Source organism: Trichoderma asperellum, chromosome 1 (assembly GCF_020647865.1).
Source record: "Trichoderma asperellum chromosome 1, complete sequence".
Classification (NCBI taxonomy): Eukaryota; Fungi; Ascomycota; class Sordariomycetes; order Hypocreales; family Hypocreaceae; genus Trichoderma; species Trichoderma asperellum.
In genome coordinates, this window is record NC_089415.1 from 5,796,998 (window position 1) to 5,812,457 (window position 15,460).

At 50.1% G+C, this 15,460-nt stretch overlaps 5 protein-coding genes across 5 annotated transcripts; 3 read left to right on the top strand and 2 right to left on the bottom strand.

Annotated features, from left to right (window-relative positions):
* Positions 1 to 212: 212 nt before the first annotated feature.
* On the top strand, positions 213 to 4,649 carry TrAFT101_001801 (uncharacterized protein). Its single transcript, XM_024905192.2, has 6 exons — positions 213 to 546; positions 661 to 742; positions 797 to 946; positions 1,019 to 1,403; positions 1,461 to 1,870; positions 1,936 to 4,649. The coding sequence occupies exons 1-6, from the start codon at positions 416 to 418 to the stop codon at positions 2,695 to 2,697; spliced, it is 1,920 nt and encodes a 639-aa protein (XP_024762928.1). The 5' UTR covers positions 213 to 415; the 3' UTR covers positions 2,698 to 4,649.
* Positions 3,423 to 5,779, bottom strand: TrAFT101_001802 (uncharacterized protein; the record flags this gene model as incomplete). Its single annotated transcript, XM_066126425.1, has 2 exons — positions 3,423 to 4,139; positions 5,726 to 5,779. 2 exons carry the CDS (start codon positions 5,777 to 5,779, stop codon positions 3,951 to 3,953), a joined length of 243 nt encoding a protein of 80 aa, XP_065982526.1. The 3' UTR covers positions 3,423 to 3,950.
* Positions 5,780 to 11,580: 5,801 nt separating this feature from the next.
* Positions 11,581 to 13,178, top strand: HAL4 (Pkinase-domain-containing protein; the record flags this gene model as incomplete). Its single annotated transcript, XM_024909611.2, has 2 exons — positions 11,581 to 12,954; positions 13,047 to 13,178. 2 exons carry the CDS (start codon positions 11,581 to 11,583, stop codon positions 13,176 to 13,178), a joined length of 1,506 nt encoding a protein of 501 aa, XP_024762929.1.
* Positions 13,179 to 13,198: 20 nt separating this feature from the next.
* TrAFT101_001804 (uncharacterized protein) lies at positions 13,199 to 13,549 on the top strand (the record flags this gene model as incomplete). Its single annotated transcript, XM_066126426.1, has 1 exon — positions 13,199 to 13,549. One exon carries the CDS (start codon positions 13,199 to 13,201, stop codon positions 13,547 to 13,549), a length of 351 nt encoding a protein of 116 aa, XP_065982527.1.
* A 562-nt stretch (positions 13,550 to 14,111) lies between these two features.
* Positions 14,112 to 14,643, bottom strand: TrAFT101_011999 (uncharacterized protein). Its single transcript, XM_066129437.1, has one exon. It carries the CDS (start codon positions 14,566 to 14,568, stop codon positions 14,161 to 14,163), a length of 408 nt encoding a protein of 135 aa, XP_065982528.1. The 5' UTR covers positions 14,569 to 14,643; the 3' UTR covers positions 14,112 to 14,160.
* Positions 14,644 to 15,460: the final 817 nt, after the last annotated feature.

Consider the following 15,460-nt stretch of genomic DNA (forward strand, 5'->3'; position numbering starts at 1 on the left):
AGTCAGTCTATTTGTAGACATGGCCACAGCGGTTGAGGCGATGCATCAGCATGTGCCAATTAACGCACAGGCGTCTAAACGCCCGCCTGTCAGAGGAAAAAACTCCAGCTCCAGTGCCCCGCTTTATAGCAGGATGCCAATGCAGCTACCGCTTATAACCCCTCCAATGGTTGGCTCAGAGCCGCTCGTTTTGTTTTCAGCCTCACGCCGTGTTTTAGCAGCCCTGGCGAATTTCTTCTGCCTGTGCAGCTTGAACTTGGGAGCTGGGCGTGTTGCTGGCTCCTTCATCTATCTTGCGCGCATTTCGATTTCACCTGGCGTGAGCCTCTGAAGCCTCGCCCAAGCACACGCTACACAGCATCTCATAGCTCTTCCTCTTTTCGAGCTCCAGCCAAGAGCTGCGCCCTCCACCATCATGGAGACGCCTCCGCAGTCGCCCGGCGGCTCGAAATCAGATCCTCTCTATGGTCTTCAGTCGCCTAGACTCACTGTTAACGGTCGCGACGATGTCGCTGACGATGCTCGGCCATCTTTGGCGTCTACCATGTAGGTGATTGTGGTTCCAGAAGTCACTCTTCCAAGATAGAAAGAGGAAGAGCAGGACCAGCCTCGTTTGTCTCTACATAGTCGAGGCGGGCGCTGATCTTTTTCCTGCTTTAGTTCTGAGCCTATTCGTCTACAAGGCTTCGCAAGCCCTATCAGACAGCATAAACGCACTCCAAGCGCTCATCGCGAAATCAAGGTTAGCTTTTTTCCAGCCCATGGAAGTGAGAGTGAGAGCTAATCTCTCCGGTAGGAAACTTTGGACGCACACGTCGAGTTCTCCAACGATGAAACGGATGGTCGAACCCATCATAGAATAAACCAGTATGTGATTCAGGAAGAAATCGGCCGCGGTTCTTACGGCGCTGTCCATCTCGCGACAGATCAGTTCGGAACTGAGTTTGTATGTTTCCTTATGTCAGGCATTTGCCATTTTCCCCTTTCTAAGAGGATTTACTTACGTCGATATCTACAGGCTATTAAAGAATTCTCCAAGGTCCGCCTGCGGAGGCGCGCACAGTCCATCGCTATGCGTCAAGGCCCTGGAGGACCGCAAAGACGTATGCCTGGTAGAGGAGGCGCCATGTCTCCTCGTCTAAATGGGCTACGAGACAGTGAGAGAAGCGATGCCTTATTCTACATTCGAGAAGAGATTGCCATTATGAAGAAACTCAACCACCCCAATTTGGCTCAACTTATCGAGGTGCTCGATGACCCGGATGAAGATTCTCTGTACATAGTCATGGAGATGTGCAAAAAGGGGGTCATCATGAAAGTCGGCCTGGGCGAGCAAGCAGATCCCTATCCTGAAGAGGAGTGCAGGTTTTGGTTCCGGGATTTGATTTTGGGCATTGAATACTGTAAGTCAAACATGGGAATGCATGTTAACCACATAGCTGTCTCTAACATGGTAATAGTACATGCTCAAGGAGTTATTCATCGCGATATCAAGCCAGACAATCTCTTATTATCTGAAGACGACGTTCTAAAAGTTGTCGACTTTGGCGTCTCAGAAATGTTTTCAAAGGGAAACAATATGAGGACGTCCAAATCCGCTGGATCTCCAGCCTTTTTGCCCCCCGAACTATGCAGCAAGCATAACGAAGTTTCTGGAACGGCTGCAGACATCTGGTCTATGGGTATTACCCTCTATTGCCTTAAATATGGCAAGATACCGTTCAACAAGGAGGCCATACTTGAGATTTACGAGGCTATTAAGACAGAGGAACCAGAATATGCCAAAGATGAGAATCCGACATTTCTCAATCTGATGAGCAGGTTGCTAGACAAGAATCCAGAAACACGAATAACCATGGCTGAGCTTCGGGTAAGTACTGGCCAACTCTGTCAAAAAAAAAAATATACAGTCGACATGCTAACTCGATACTACAGGAACATCCTTGGGTCACTAAAGGAGGAACCGATCCCTTACTGTCGGCAGAAGAAAATTGTTCAGACCCCATAGAGCCGCCGAATGAGCTGGAGCTTAGCCGCGCTTTCACAAGGAAGATGAACCACCTCCTATGCGTGATGAAGGCAATCCATCGATTTAGGAGCTCATTAGCTCGCAGCCGCAAAAAAGCTGCTGCTCGACTAAGGGAAGCTACAAAAGAAAACGAGACACCCAAATTACTAGATACCAGCGCATCAGTAGAAGATATAGCAGCGCTCATCGCACAGCAAAAGACAATTCTACTTGCACCAGAGCCCGATGAAAAGACTAAAGGCCACGCTCACGATATTAGCGACCAAGAGCCGTTGTTCCTGGGCATCGGCACAGGAGCAAGAGACGCTTTTGTTACCGATGAGAAGACGCCCGACGTTGTGTCCGACTCTCCGACGGCAGTGGATTTCAATGTGTATGATCGGGCGTATGAGGAGGCTATCAACGAACGAATGAAACAGAATCAGTCAAGCAACCCTGTTCTGTACTTGACGAAACATATCAAAGAGAAGGAATATTTCAAAAAGCTGGAGAACATGGTCGACGAGGCTTTGGTCTCACAATCTCCCTTCAAGGCTGCCGTGGAGAATTCCAAGCGACTTCTAGACCCTTTACCTCTCCGTCCAGGCAATAAACTAGCCGATCTCGTGTCCACCGTTAGAGCTTCGGGAGCGTCCAAGAATAGCAGCAAGACAACAGACCAAAATTAAGCTGGTGGTTGTCTCAAGGCTGTGTCAAGCCAGCGTCCTGGCAGCCTATCCCACCAGGTAATCTAATTGTGAACATCTACAAGAAAACATTCCAAGAAAATATTTCGGGATTACGAGATACCAGGCTCGAAGCATTGCTAACCCCTCTCCTCACAAGTGACCTCCTTTTCAATTAAGGTACAACGAGAATGCATGATATATCCATGAGGCGACGATTAAGGGGCGTCCAACAGAAAGCTGTGAAACAGACTCGTGTGTGACTGCCTCCAATCAGACAATACGCTGCTGTGTTTCTACGCTACTCAAGATGCATTATCATGATGTAGGATGAGATGAGATTATCGCTGAGGTTATCAATTCCTTTCATTCTGTGGAGAAGGCAATCTCCGCTACCAATAGTAAAGGTGTGCTCACCGCTTCGAATTTGCATACCAAGGAGGCAGCAATTATTTGTGACCTAAGGACGTAGGGGGGATACCACGTTGGAGATTTCTGAGACCCATTACTACAGCACAACGGCAGTGACAATTACGGGCGATAGCGTTAAAAGTAAAGGACAATGAAAGGGCCGACGAATGACCATGTCATTCGGTACGATGCACATGTACGGAAGGAGTTTTAGGGAATCGATTTAGGGAAGCATCACGCACGCGCAACATGAGCATGGAATGCTGAGAGGAAAAAAAAACCCAGCCATGGGAACTACAACCAGGTATTACTCCGTCCACCAATCAATCCTTGAGGCTCGGGTAGGCATTACATGCCAGGAGCTGCTACATCTAGAAGAAAAAAAATGTCTCACAGGGTGATATGAGATGCATACAAGCAGCCAAATTGCTGGTTACGAGGCTTTCAAGGCGCGTTATCACCCACGCTGACCCCTGATACATACCCGCGTTCCCTACTGGGGGTTGGACCAGCTGAGTATCGGGGGAGGGATAGATAGCTCAGGCCATGTGGCAGGCGCACGAAAATGGAGGGTTTTACTCCGTACGTATGCTGAGAGTATGTCTGGGATGCACAGGCTGAAATCTGCCAGAGTCTAGAACAAAGGGATAAGAAGCAACGGGCGCATTGGTAGTTGGATGTCAATGTAGCTTCTAAGACAGCGCTTCAAGTCTCGATAGCCGGTGGCTACAGACGCGCTGTACCGGCTATCAGAGCCAGAAATCGGTGTCCAGGTTTACCTGCCGGGGCTTTTTCAAGCCACCTATTATACTGTTATGGTGGGATGGACAGTGATCCCATGGCACCTATGCCTGCGTCAGGACCCCTCCCATGCTTGCAATTCCCAACAGGAAAAGAGTTTGCCGGGGACCTTTGGTCTGTGTTATCCGGGCACAAGCTGCAGGCCAATGACGGAAGAGCCACTGAAACGCGAGAGGCATGGCACGAGCCTCTGCAGCCGGGCACGAGAAGAAAGAAAACCGCGTTGACGGAGGCTGTATCGGAGGAGCGGGAATGCGGGATCAGAAGGGGGGGATGAGGGGGGCGAAAGATTTCATGGCAGTTATCTCTCTGTTGCTTGATTCTATCGTTTTCCATTGCCCTTTTTCCCTCTTTGTTTACTAGGCTGTGACATCAGGTGAGGCATGAAAACGGGCAGCCGCCCGAGGAGGAAAAACACGCAGATCGGCAATAGAGGAGCTGACAGCTCAGCATCGACTCATTTCAGCCGCTTAGATCCGCAGTTCCCAAAGTTACCGCGAGTGAGTGGCGGGCTGGCTGCTCCCCCTGGTGGTTTCCATGCGAGTGGCGGTCGGACGGGGTAGCGGGGAGAGAGAGCAGGAGATGCAAAGCCCTTTTTCCTTGAAACAGATTCTAAACAAATGAATAGCTTGAATGAGAATAGTCTGCTTTTTATATATATATACTCCGTATATTTATTTATTTAACCGATTTCTTTGCTGTGGAGTGGCCAAAAGGCGGCGTGGCAGGCTGTGCCATAAGCTGGGGAGATGGTTGAGCCGGGCGGTTTATCTGGCCTATGAGATCATACCGAGACGTTTTGGGCAACTGTCTCTTTGGGTCTCGTCCTGATCAACCAGGGAGGGGCGTGATGGGCCGTTTTGGGCTCCTCAGTGGTAGAAAGTAGCAATGCACCGTTACAGCATACCTATCATTTACGACTATAAGTGTTGAGATGCCCTCACGCGTCTTGGCACTGGTCTTGGCCCTCGGCATCTGGCGCAAACTCGGGGAGCATGTGGTGGCATTTTAGGAGAGGAAAAGGGAGAGATGAGCGGGCTATACGTGTAAAGACGGAGCAGCGAGTCTGTGAAATGACTTCATTGTAGATAAACTAGCACCTACTAAGCGGCGTTTGAGAAAAGGGAGCGGCGGGAGGGGGGGGGGGGGGGGGGGGGGGGCGAAGCCTTTACTTACAAATCTTTCGGGTCTTTTGCTCTGTCCGTTCAAGTAATTGTGTCCCTTTTTTTCGGTACAGTACAGCATGGCGGCGTTGGAGGCCGCCTGAGGGAAGCAGTTGAGGAGGGGGTAGCGGAGAAAGAGTTTAGGTGCAGGAATAGCGTGCCTTTTTTTTTTGCTGCTGCTGCTGCTGCGGACTTACATGCTGCATGCCTTAGTACTGTACTTGGCAGTAGACTCTCCAACGTACGCACAAGAAGGTACTGACAGGACTTGGCTATCAGATGGTTGCAGTCGGGTATTTTATTTCTTGGTGTTCTTTTTCCAATTGTAGAAGCCCAATGCAGCGGGCAGTAAAAACGGTAATACTACTCTGTAGGTATTTCATACTCATACTAGGTACAATATTCAACAACGCAGGCAAGAGGGGACAATCCTGCATCCTGCATGTAACAAGCCCTCAAGCAAAAGAGTCAATGGAGAAAGGGGGGAGTGCAGGGCAGGGAGGGGGTACAAGGCGTGGGCTCATGCGAGTAAGAATCGACGTGAGAGCGTGTTAGACTTTGGGGTCAATAGCACGAGTAAGTGCGAAAGAGAGAGAGAGAGTTTGGGCTGTAAAGTGAGGGGGGGGGATGAGTGTCGGCTGCAAGGCTAGGCGTACGACTCCGTATGTATATGTTGCACGGCTGATCAAGGGACCTTGGGTATCTAACATTATGTATGTACATTACCTACCTGATTGAATCGCGCATGGCCGGGTTTGGGTGCCAAAAAGCAATTAATATATGCTAGATACGGAGTGCTGCATTGATTGCAAGTGTGTATGTAGCGGTACTTGTAGTTAATTTGAGGATAGATGAACGCGTATGTGTTCCGAAAAAGTTGAGGGTGGGATTAATATAAGCCGCTTCGGTTTCGAGATGAATTGATGCTCGACGACCCTTGTTTTATGATAATTCGCCGCGGCATATGGAATACTGTGCCGTACCTAGGTAATACTACTACTGCGTCCAACTCCTCTGGTCCGTTGGCTAGGACGAAACGCACATGGGCGGATCTGCTTACGACGATTATACTATACAGGTTATAAACCGCCAAAGTCATCCTAGCGGCTCGTCATTGGCCTTTCCCTCTTGTCCTCCATCTCGGGGTGCAGCAAACTATGAGCGATCGATGGAGTCAAAGGGCCGACAAGGAAGCAAAAAAAGCGTTGGAATGGTCTATTTGATCCATTGATGGTCCCTTCACCCCCTCCATGCAAGAAGAAAAGAGCTGCAGTTGGGTCGTACGAGCTCATGCAGGCAAGGCTTGCGGGGGATACCCTTTTTCCTACCATATATATATATATTTTTTTTTTCGGTTCAAGCTGGGTAATGCAAGCGAATAATTCTTGTCACAGACAGCAGGAGTAAGGTATGCGTGCATGTATGTATGTAGGTAGATGCGTCCATGACGATTGCGCCTGGAGGGGGGAGTTCACAGGCCTGGAACCGGTACGTGCAACGTCAAAGGAAAGTCGTTCGTTACATGTACAGTACTTACATACCTACTTACATGTACTGGATATATGTGTCACAACTTTAATAAAAAAAAAGCCACCTTGCAATTGGGGGGGGAGAAAGCAAGAATGGCCAAGGAGCAGCCAAGTGAGGCTGAGACAAGAAGCCTCGATGGCTGTCTCAAAGCCCAAGCCATGTGCTGTGCCCCAAGACTTTATGCCAACTACTAGGCTTAGTAACTACTAGTGCTACTACTACATCTACATCAAAGGAAGAGATCAAAAATAGCTTAAACAGTTGTTTCAAAGCACGTTTTGGCATGCCAGAATGTTTAACTGTAAAGTTTAAAGTCTAAAATAAACACTGCCACGCTCCCGTGGTCTTGGCAGCGGTTTTCCGACTGCCGTCTTGGCAGGCTGGGCGTGCGCGCCAAGGGAGGCGACGAGAGAGGAAAGAAGCAGAAAAATTTTAAATCGTACCCGTTGGCAAATCTACGGGCCGCCCAAGAGCTGTCTCGTCTTGGCCGTCTTGGCTTTCCCTGAGATTAAATGGAGAACTGGCAATTACGTACAAGTACAAGATGGCTGTGCTGAAGCTAGCATGCAACTTTTTGCCTAGTTGAGAAGCGGTTTGACGCCGGAAGAGTCATTGACCGCCTTGTGCTTTTTTTTTTTTGCTCGACATGGACGGACGGAGGTGGAGGTTAGGAGGAGGAATGGTCCTTTGGCCTCGAGCCTTCCATCAAGTATGTAGCATTATGGAGTAGGCAGTAGTAGCAGTGCCTACTTGTATCTCACGCGGCGACAAGGCCGTGGGATATGCATGTGCGTATGTATGTGTACGGTACGTGTATGCACATAGGGCTGTGAGATGGATGACCAGTGTATGCTTGTCGGAACCTGGTAGTTCGACGACATGGCTCCCAATTGGCAGTCGCCGAGCACAGCCTTTTTTTTTTTTTTTTTTTTTTTTAAGCTGCAAACCCATTTACTCAACTCCCGTCGTTGATTAAGGGGGCGGTATGCAGGCAGCGTCTCGGGCTGTGAGCACCGAATGCAACATTGCTGGCGCGCCAAGAAGCAATCAACCGCTGCCTGTGGGCTTGGACATGTCGTTTAATCATTCGCATTCCGAGGGTCCTTGGCATTTTGGGATGCGTCTTGTACAGGCATCATGGTCCTTTTTTTTTTACTGTTGTGCTGTTGTTAGCAGCTGTTTATTATTAATGAATCGTATGAGCATCTCAGTGTGTGCTGTAAGTGGGTTGATGAGGGACCCATTCCCAGGGCTGACTTGGTACCGGTACTTGTTAGATGCCACTTGCCTGCCAAGGTAATATGGAGAAGGATGGCTATGGCCCGAGGCTGCAGCGGGATGTTGCGAGAATCATCTGAGGCAAACTCAGATTGCAAGGGGGCAATTGACTACTAGGTAAACAAGACAATCTCAAAGATATCAATAGAAAGACGAGAGGAAAGGATAAAACCTCCGAAAAGACAAGATTCTTATCTCATCTACCGGGTACTAATTAAACATCTAGATCGATCTAATTTCACTCATGTAGGGTAGCACCCCTTTTGTGCTTGCTTGGCGAAAAAGGGTTCAGTGCTGTACATGGTACCTGCACCTTGACGAGGCGCTGTGCTAAAGTATATGCTAAAATACATGCACTCATTGAGACAAGGCACTGGAATCACTGCGCCCAAGAAGCATATGACCCAGATCTCAGACCTGCGAAAAGACCACAGCAAGAAGTACTGTACCTCGCCCAACCGATCTCATTGTGCCTCAATGCTTTGCCTGTATACGACGGTTCCCTTGCCTGTGGCTTTCTTCCCAGCCCCAAGGCCGTGTCTCACGCTCCACCGGCGCAGCCGCTGAGCGATTTGATGGCCACCGCCGGATCCAGCGAGCCTGGCCTGGCCTGGCATCAGCATCAGCATCAGCATAGGTGAGGTATGTAAGCAGGATGGTTGGCGAGGTGAGACGACGCGCTGCCATTAGTAAGGAGGACCAGACCCTATGACAGAGGCAATACAGTATGCGGTGCTCGTACTACACAATAGTATTGATGCCAATGCACGCGCGCATACAAGCGTGCCTTAGCTCTGGTCGCACCGCCGCCGCTGGGCACATGTCCAAGAGAAGAGGCTGCGATTCAACGTGCGCGCTCCGTAATTGCGGCGCTGCCAATGGGACAACCAGTCGGTACCCACGTAACACGCCCCGTGGCCCTGCACCTTGTTAGCGGCCGCCAGCCAGCCAGCGCAGCCATAGCCGCCGAAAAGGGCAAGACCAGAAGACTTTTTTTCATTTTTTCATTTTTCATTTTTTTTCCTCCCCTTCTTCCTCAGGCTTTGATGTTTTAGCGCGCCTCGGTATGTTTCTCTGGGTTTCCCTTTGGCTTGTTTCACACGCCCACACCGTCTCTTTATGAGCGGTTAACGCCCTCCGGCACAATGGAGTGCTGCATAGCGAAGAGAACAGGAGAGAGAGGCGAGAAAACGAAAGAATAGAGGGAGACAGGAATAAAGCCCAGCAAAAATATGGCTCACTGCAGACAACATGCCGTGTCAATTTGCTATACAGCATCCACCTACACATCTGGCAGTGACATGCACGAAACATGTACGCACACACACACATCCCGCCATGTCATGCAAAGTTGGCCCTTGGTCTCTTTTTTCCCCGGCTGCCTGCCGAACTTCCTTTCTTTTTCCATTTTTGCTCTTCTCACCTTGTGCGAATAAATAGCTTCTTTCCGTTTAGCTCTGCGGAGCGCAGAGGAGAGAGGATTAGTCCCGCAGTGGAGGAGGGGAAATTTTTTTCTTTCTTTCAGACTTCATCGTGCGGTCTGTTTGGGGTGGTGATGGCGCGCGCGCTACATGCTGCTTGTTTCGTACATGAAAAGCCTCTCCAACGTATTCTGTGCTAGTCCTGGGCCGCTAGTCCTCTTTACATGCCGTTGAGCAGCATGCACGACTTGCACATGAGCTGCTGCTAACAGCACGCACCGCTACGGCACATTGTCCCTCCCGGCACGTCGTTGCTGCAGGCCGCTGTAGCCGCAGCGCAGCGGCTGCCCGCCACAGGATGCTCAGCTGGACAACTGGGCTGGCAATTACATAGAGGGCTTCACGTCAATAGGACTCCATTGTATGCCACGGGGAACCATTCGGGATATTTGGTAATATGGAGAGTTGCGCGGCACAGAATGTACCGGCAGGTCCAATAACTAGCAGCAAGCGTTAGCAGCAAACGTAAACGTCTCAGTCTTCCCACCAACCAGAATTTTCTCGATTCTCCAGGCTATTCAAGGCTCTGTCGTGCTTTGTCACCCGCTGGAGTCCCCGGCGCCTTCATTTGCCGCAGCGCAGTTTCCAGCACCAACCACAGGCCCCTACAGGCGGTCCTAGAAGCACCCTCCATACCGGAACTTGCCTGGCCTGTTCCAAGGTTCTTGTACTCGGACACGTCCTTGTGCCCGGCATGTACAGCTACCTACCCGCACAGACACGCATGACAGATACCGCACCGGCCTACCGCTCTGGGCACAGCTACAGGCTCGTAACAGCGCCCCTTGCGCTCCGTAAAGCTCCGGTGCCAGTCCCGTACCGGTACCTGTACTGCACTTCGCGCTACCGTTCCCCATTGCAAGACGGTCCCGTACCTGCTCTGTCTGTAATACGGATCCCCCACCGCTGGACCCTTCCAAGGTACAGTACTTTATTGCCTGCACGTCTTTGTCTTTTTTGCCTTTTCCCTCACTAACACGGCAGCAATAATATCCTGCTTTTTTTTTTTTCTTCCCTGGCCATTTATTCCCTCTTTGCCTCCTCCCCTTGCCCCCTTTTGATTCTGTCCCTTTTTGCTTTTCCAGTCGAGCTGACGGGCTTGTTTTTACCTCTTATTGTCTTCTGATTCCCCGTCACTTCTAAAGTGCCTCTCAGCGCCTTCAACGCCCACCCCCGCTCTCGTCAACGTCACAACCACAGCTAAAAGGCTGCGAGAGGGTCTCTCTATTTGCTTCCCTGCCCTTTCGTCTCCTCTATTGGGTGTGTGTGTGTGTGTTGTTGTGTTTGTGTGTCCATCTAGCTTATACCCAAGCTCCACCCCTCTGGCACTTACACTACACTGTACACACCACCACTGCCACCACCGCTTTTACTGGGACGCTCAGCCCGGCCCTGTTCTGACGGCACTTTTTTTTTTTTTTTTTTTTCTTTTATTAATTCCAATTTTCTGTTTTTGGCGGCAGCGACCAAAAACCTGCCTCCACCCCCGGATATTTGCCAGGACCACGCAACATCCATCATCCACAAGAAAAAAAACACACATATAAGGGCTGCGCACAGGAAACCGCCCCGTTTTGCAGGCCCTACGACCTTCATCCTCCCTGCTGGGCCTCTGCCGCCCGTCCGCGCTTCCAGGCGGTTCCTCTTCCTCTCTTATACAAGCAACACCCCCATTACGTGTGTCGCCCGTGCGTGTCCCTGCGCCCAGCCTCGATCTGACGCTGCAAACGCCCCTCCTCGACTCCCCTACAAGCGCCGCCGCCTGGCCACGACCTGCGTTTAATTGCCATTTACTTGCCCAGAACCTAGAGCCAAAAGGCAAAATCCGACTGCAGCGCTGCTGAGCTTGTCTTGTTCATCCTTTAACTTATCATTTTTATTTTACTTTTTTTATTTTATTTTATTATTATTTTTAAACCTCTATTTATTCGCTACCCCCCTCTGCTTCGCATTCAGCTCTCGCCGCACAGCATCGCCGTCCTCGCTGCAGGCTGCCCTCTTGATCAGCTCCGGAATCAGCTTCCGCCGCCGACGCAATCCCCCCCTCCATACACCACTGAGCTCCGTGCAGCATCCCGGTCCTCGCCACCGGATCAGGCAACCTCAGTTGGTCTCTCTGCTCGCTTTTGAACAGACTGTTGCCTGGCATTGCTATCGACACAAGATCCATCACAACCTCGACTTAGACTATTTTCGCGACCAAAGCGCTCGCCATCGTCAAGATGCCGTCCGCTGCCCTTGAATCAAAACCGAGCTCTGCTCAGAGCTCAAAACCCTCATCCATCAAGTCATCGCACGAGGGAAAGCGATCGCCTACCTTGCTCTCCCAGAATGGCTCTGACAAGCTCTCCCCGTCTCCCAGCGAGACCCAGCTGAAGCCTCCCTCTGAGAAGACCTCAGTCAAGGATCGCCTTTCTCGCATGTTCTCCACCAAGGACGTCACCAAGATTCACGTCAATGGCGATACCACGCCTCGATCCCGCGGTCCATCAATCAGCGGCGCTTCTTCTCCCGCCCCGCGAAAGGAATCAATAGAAAAGTCCGTCGACAAGCTCCCAGCCGCAAAGCCAAAAGAGGCCGCCAAACCCAAAGAATCAGTCAAACCGAAAGAATCAGCCAAGCCCAAGGACTCAAATCGCTTCACCGTGATTGCTGACGTTCAGGGCGGACATGAGCATCTCCTACGGTCCAGCCGAAGACAAGAGAAGCTGTCAGACATGTGGCGAAGCATCATCGGAAAGAAACAAGAGGCCCCGCCCCAACACGACCTCTCCCTGGTGTCCAACTGGGTCGACTCGCTGCGCCAGGAGAAGGAAGAAGCTGCCGACAAGAAGGCTGGCCTGCACGCCAACTCGACTTTGGTGGAGAAGTACGGCAAGTGCCAAGAAATCGTCGGCCGCGGCGCCTTTGGCATTGTCAGGATATCTCACAAAAAGGTTGGCAGCAGCGGCGAGAAGCTGTTCGCTGTCAAGGAGTTCCGCCGCCGCCCTGATGAGTCGGAGAAGAAGTACAGCAAGCGCCTTACCGCCGAGTTCTGCATCTCTTCCTCCCTGCGCCACCCCAACGTTATCCACACCCTCGACCTGCTGAAGGATGCCAAGGGCGATTACTGCGAGGTCATGGAGTTCTGCTCTGGCGGTGACCTGTACACCCTTATCCTGTCGAGCGGCAAGCTCGAGGTTCAAGAGGCAGACTGCTTCTTCAAGCAGATGATGCGCGGCGTCGAGTACCTCCACGAGATGGGTGTCGCCCACCGAGACCTTAAGCCCGAAAACCTACTTCTCACCACCCGCGGCGCCCTAAAAATCACGGACTTTGGCAACGGCGAGTGTTTCCGCATGGCATGGGAATCCGATGCCCACATGGTCTCTGGACTCTGCGGATCTGCTCCTTACATTGCTCCCGAAGAGTACACCGACAAGGAATTTGATGCCCGCGCCGTCGATGTATGGGCGTGCGGTGTCATTTACATGGCCATGCGCAGCGGAAGACACCTCTGGCGTCTCGCCAAGAAGGACGAGGACGAATTCTACGCTCGTTACCTGGAGGGTCGCCGCGACGAAGAGGGCTATGGCCCCATCGAGTCATTACACAGGGTATGGTGATATTTCTTGCCCCCCCCCCCCTTTTTTTCTTCCTTTTTTTTCTTTCTGCTTCCCTCCTGAATTCGTATTAACATGTTCCACAGGCTCGTTGTCGAAATGTCATCTACTCCGTTTTGGACCCCCATCCCACACGTCGTCTTACAGCTGCTCAGGTCCTCAAATCTGAGTGGGTTCGTGAGATTAAACTTTGCAAGGCCGGCGAAGAAGGCCTCTAAATGAAGAAAGTTACGATTAAATGTATACGACAGAACGCTCTGCCTGCAGCGATGGCATCTTGTGCACAGGGATTTTTCTTTTCTTTTCTACACCCTCCCCTGATGCCACCCATCGCCTAATTTCTCTTCCCCTTTTGGCAAGCAGAGTTAAATCGCATGGACGACGAAACATGACCAGACGAAAAGGAACAAAAAACACTTTTAATGATATCATGTGGCGAAGGCAAAATACCCCTCGGAATTGGCAACTGGATAACTTGATCTTTTATCCATTCGTTCTTCTTTTTCTATTCTTCTATTTTGGCGAAAGCGTTGGCGCGGCGGTAACAGCTTTTAAACTTAACCGGCGTCTTATTAGGTCGAACACATAGCGGACGCCTAAAGAAGGCACGCTCGCTTTTTGCATTTATTGATTTGAGCAGTCTTTACATGGCAAGGACTTGTCTCCATATCTTTTTGTATTCCATCATTTATTTTTATATACACAACAGAGCATTGGCGTTTGGCGAAATGGCCGAGAGGGCTTTGGATTGCATAAATCAAAGAGAGAAAAAAAAACACACACACACAGAAAGGAACTGCAGTTATACGGCCATATGTATTGTTGGGGCGCTCTGTTGGTTATGGGCTAAGGATTAGCAGCGGGCAAAAGGCATGCCCCCGATTCTCACCATCTCTTGTTCTTTCTTTTTCATTTTACACCTGATACAACTTTTTACTATGACAAAGACTGGTGGCGGCATTGGCGTAAAAGCTACACAAGGAGCAGAGGCGCGATTAAAGGGAAAAAGCAAAAAACAAAGGATAGTTGGTTGGATAGGCGTCGGGGCATTTAGCTAGGGATAGGCTCTCTCACTTCTTTTTGGTGGATTATGGGCTTCTACTGATTTGATTTGGAAACAAGAGACAGAACGGAGCCTAACAGACAAGAGAAAGCGTTGGGAGTTTCTATGAGTAGTTTTTGGAAGAGATGCTTTTTTTGCTATATATCGTCGCATAGTGCGGCTTTGGTGAAATGCCAATCAATCATGTGTCTGAACAGTTCAAAAGAAAGCCCAACAAGTTGCATCTCCAAAGCAGTGACAACTGCCGCGGTGGTGATTTGCTCGTGACTTGCTTGGAAACCAGGGGGGCGAGGCAGTGTGACGTGAGTGGCTTGGAGAGCTGCATGCCATCCGCGATGCCGGGTTTTGCCATGAGACCTCGGCGTGCATCGCCCATGACTAAAGTTTGGCTTCCCGTATCGACCGAATGGCTGGGAGCTGCGATTTTCTTGAACGATTGGGGGGATGTTTTGCGCCCCAACGCACTGGACTGGGCTTATTTTGTGGCGATGAAGCTTTCCTTTCGGCAGATCATGGGGGCGGCGGATATATGGGCGCACACCCATCTATGTTTGTTGCGTGTAAGTGAGTTTTTTATCTGTCATTTTTTTTCTTGGTTTTGGTTTTGGGCATCAAACGGTAAAAGAAAGGGTAATTGTTTTATTTATTATTATTTTTTTTTCTTTTTTGCTTTTGGGTCCCGGACGGAAACGGAGCGACGATCATGGCCTTTTGCAAAGGGGAGACTTTTTTTTTTAGAGAGGATGATATCATAGTCTCTTTGCATGTTTTCCGCGCGCATCATATCACGTCCATTAATTACACAAGAGATGGGGAAGACAGGCTTTTGTTTTTTTAATTCCCGGACGCCCGATGATCCGAATTGGTATGCAATCTGGCTTTTATCCTTGATTGTTATTTGACTTAGTATTGTTGTCATTATTTATTATTATACCCCTCATGTATTCGTAGACGAAATGACAAGAAAAGAGGCTTGCGGCTGTTTCCTCTCCCTGTAATCTCACTGAAGCAACTACCTCCTAGTAGAAGACAGCCGGTGACGTACCGATACTCCTTTCTGCCCCTCCATCGTTTGCAAGGAGCTGAGCAATAGCTGAATGACTAAGCTCAGCGCGGCTGAATGCAACGCAATATGTAAGGCGCCAATGTATGTATGTATGTACCATCTACCGTTGTATACAGCAATGGGTTGAAACAAGCAACGGGCTCAATTAATAGTACCTGCTAAGACAGAGACACGCAAAAAAAAAAAGCCGCGCGCGCAATTTCTAACTAAACGCAAAACTGCAACGCACAAGGCAGGTCTCGTGATCACAACCAATAGTATCGATTTTTTCCTTTCTTTCTTTCTTTTTTTTGCGCTGAGACTACGGAGTATACAAGCAACACAACGAACGCACGCCCCCCCTTCCGAACTCGGCTATAGTGCACTCACTA

Bases quoted from the DNA above. Each gene is read 5' to 3' on its own strand.
- TrAFT101_001801 (XM_024905192.2), top strand. From the start codon at position 416: ATGGAGACGCCTCCGCAGTCGCCCGGCGGCTCGAAATCAGATCCTCTC. The intron at 743-796 runs GTTAGCTTTTTT...TCTCTCCGGTAG, and splicing joins GCGCTCATCGCGAAATCAAG to GAAACTTTGGACGCACACGT. The intron at 1,404-1,460 runs GTAAGTCAAACA...ACATGGTAATAG, and splicing joins GATTTTGGGCATTGAATACT to TACATGCTCAAGGAGTTATT.
- TrAFT101_011999 (XM_066129437.1), bottom strand. From the start codon at position 14,568: ATGGGTGTGCGCCCATATATCCGCCGCCCCCATGATCTGCCGAAAGGA.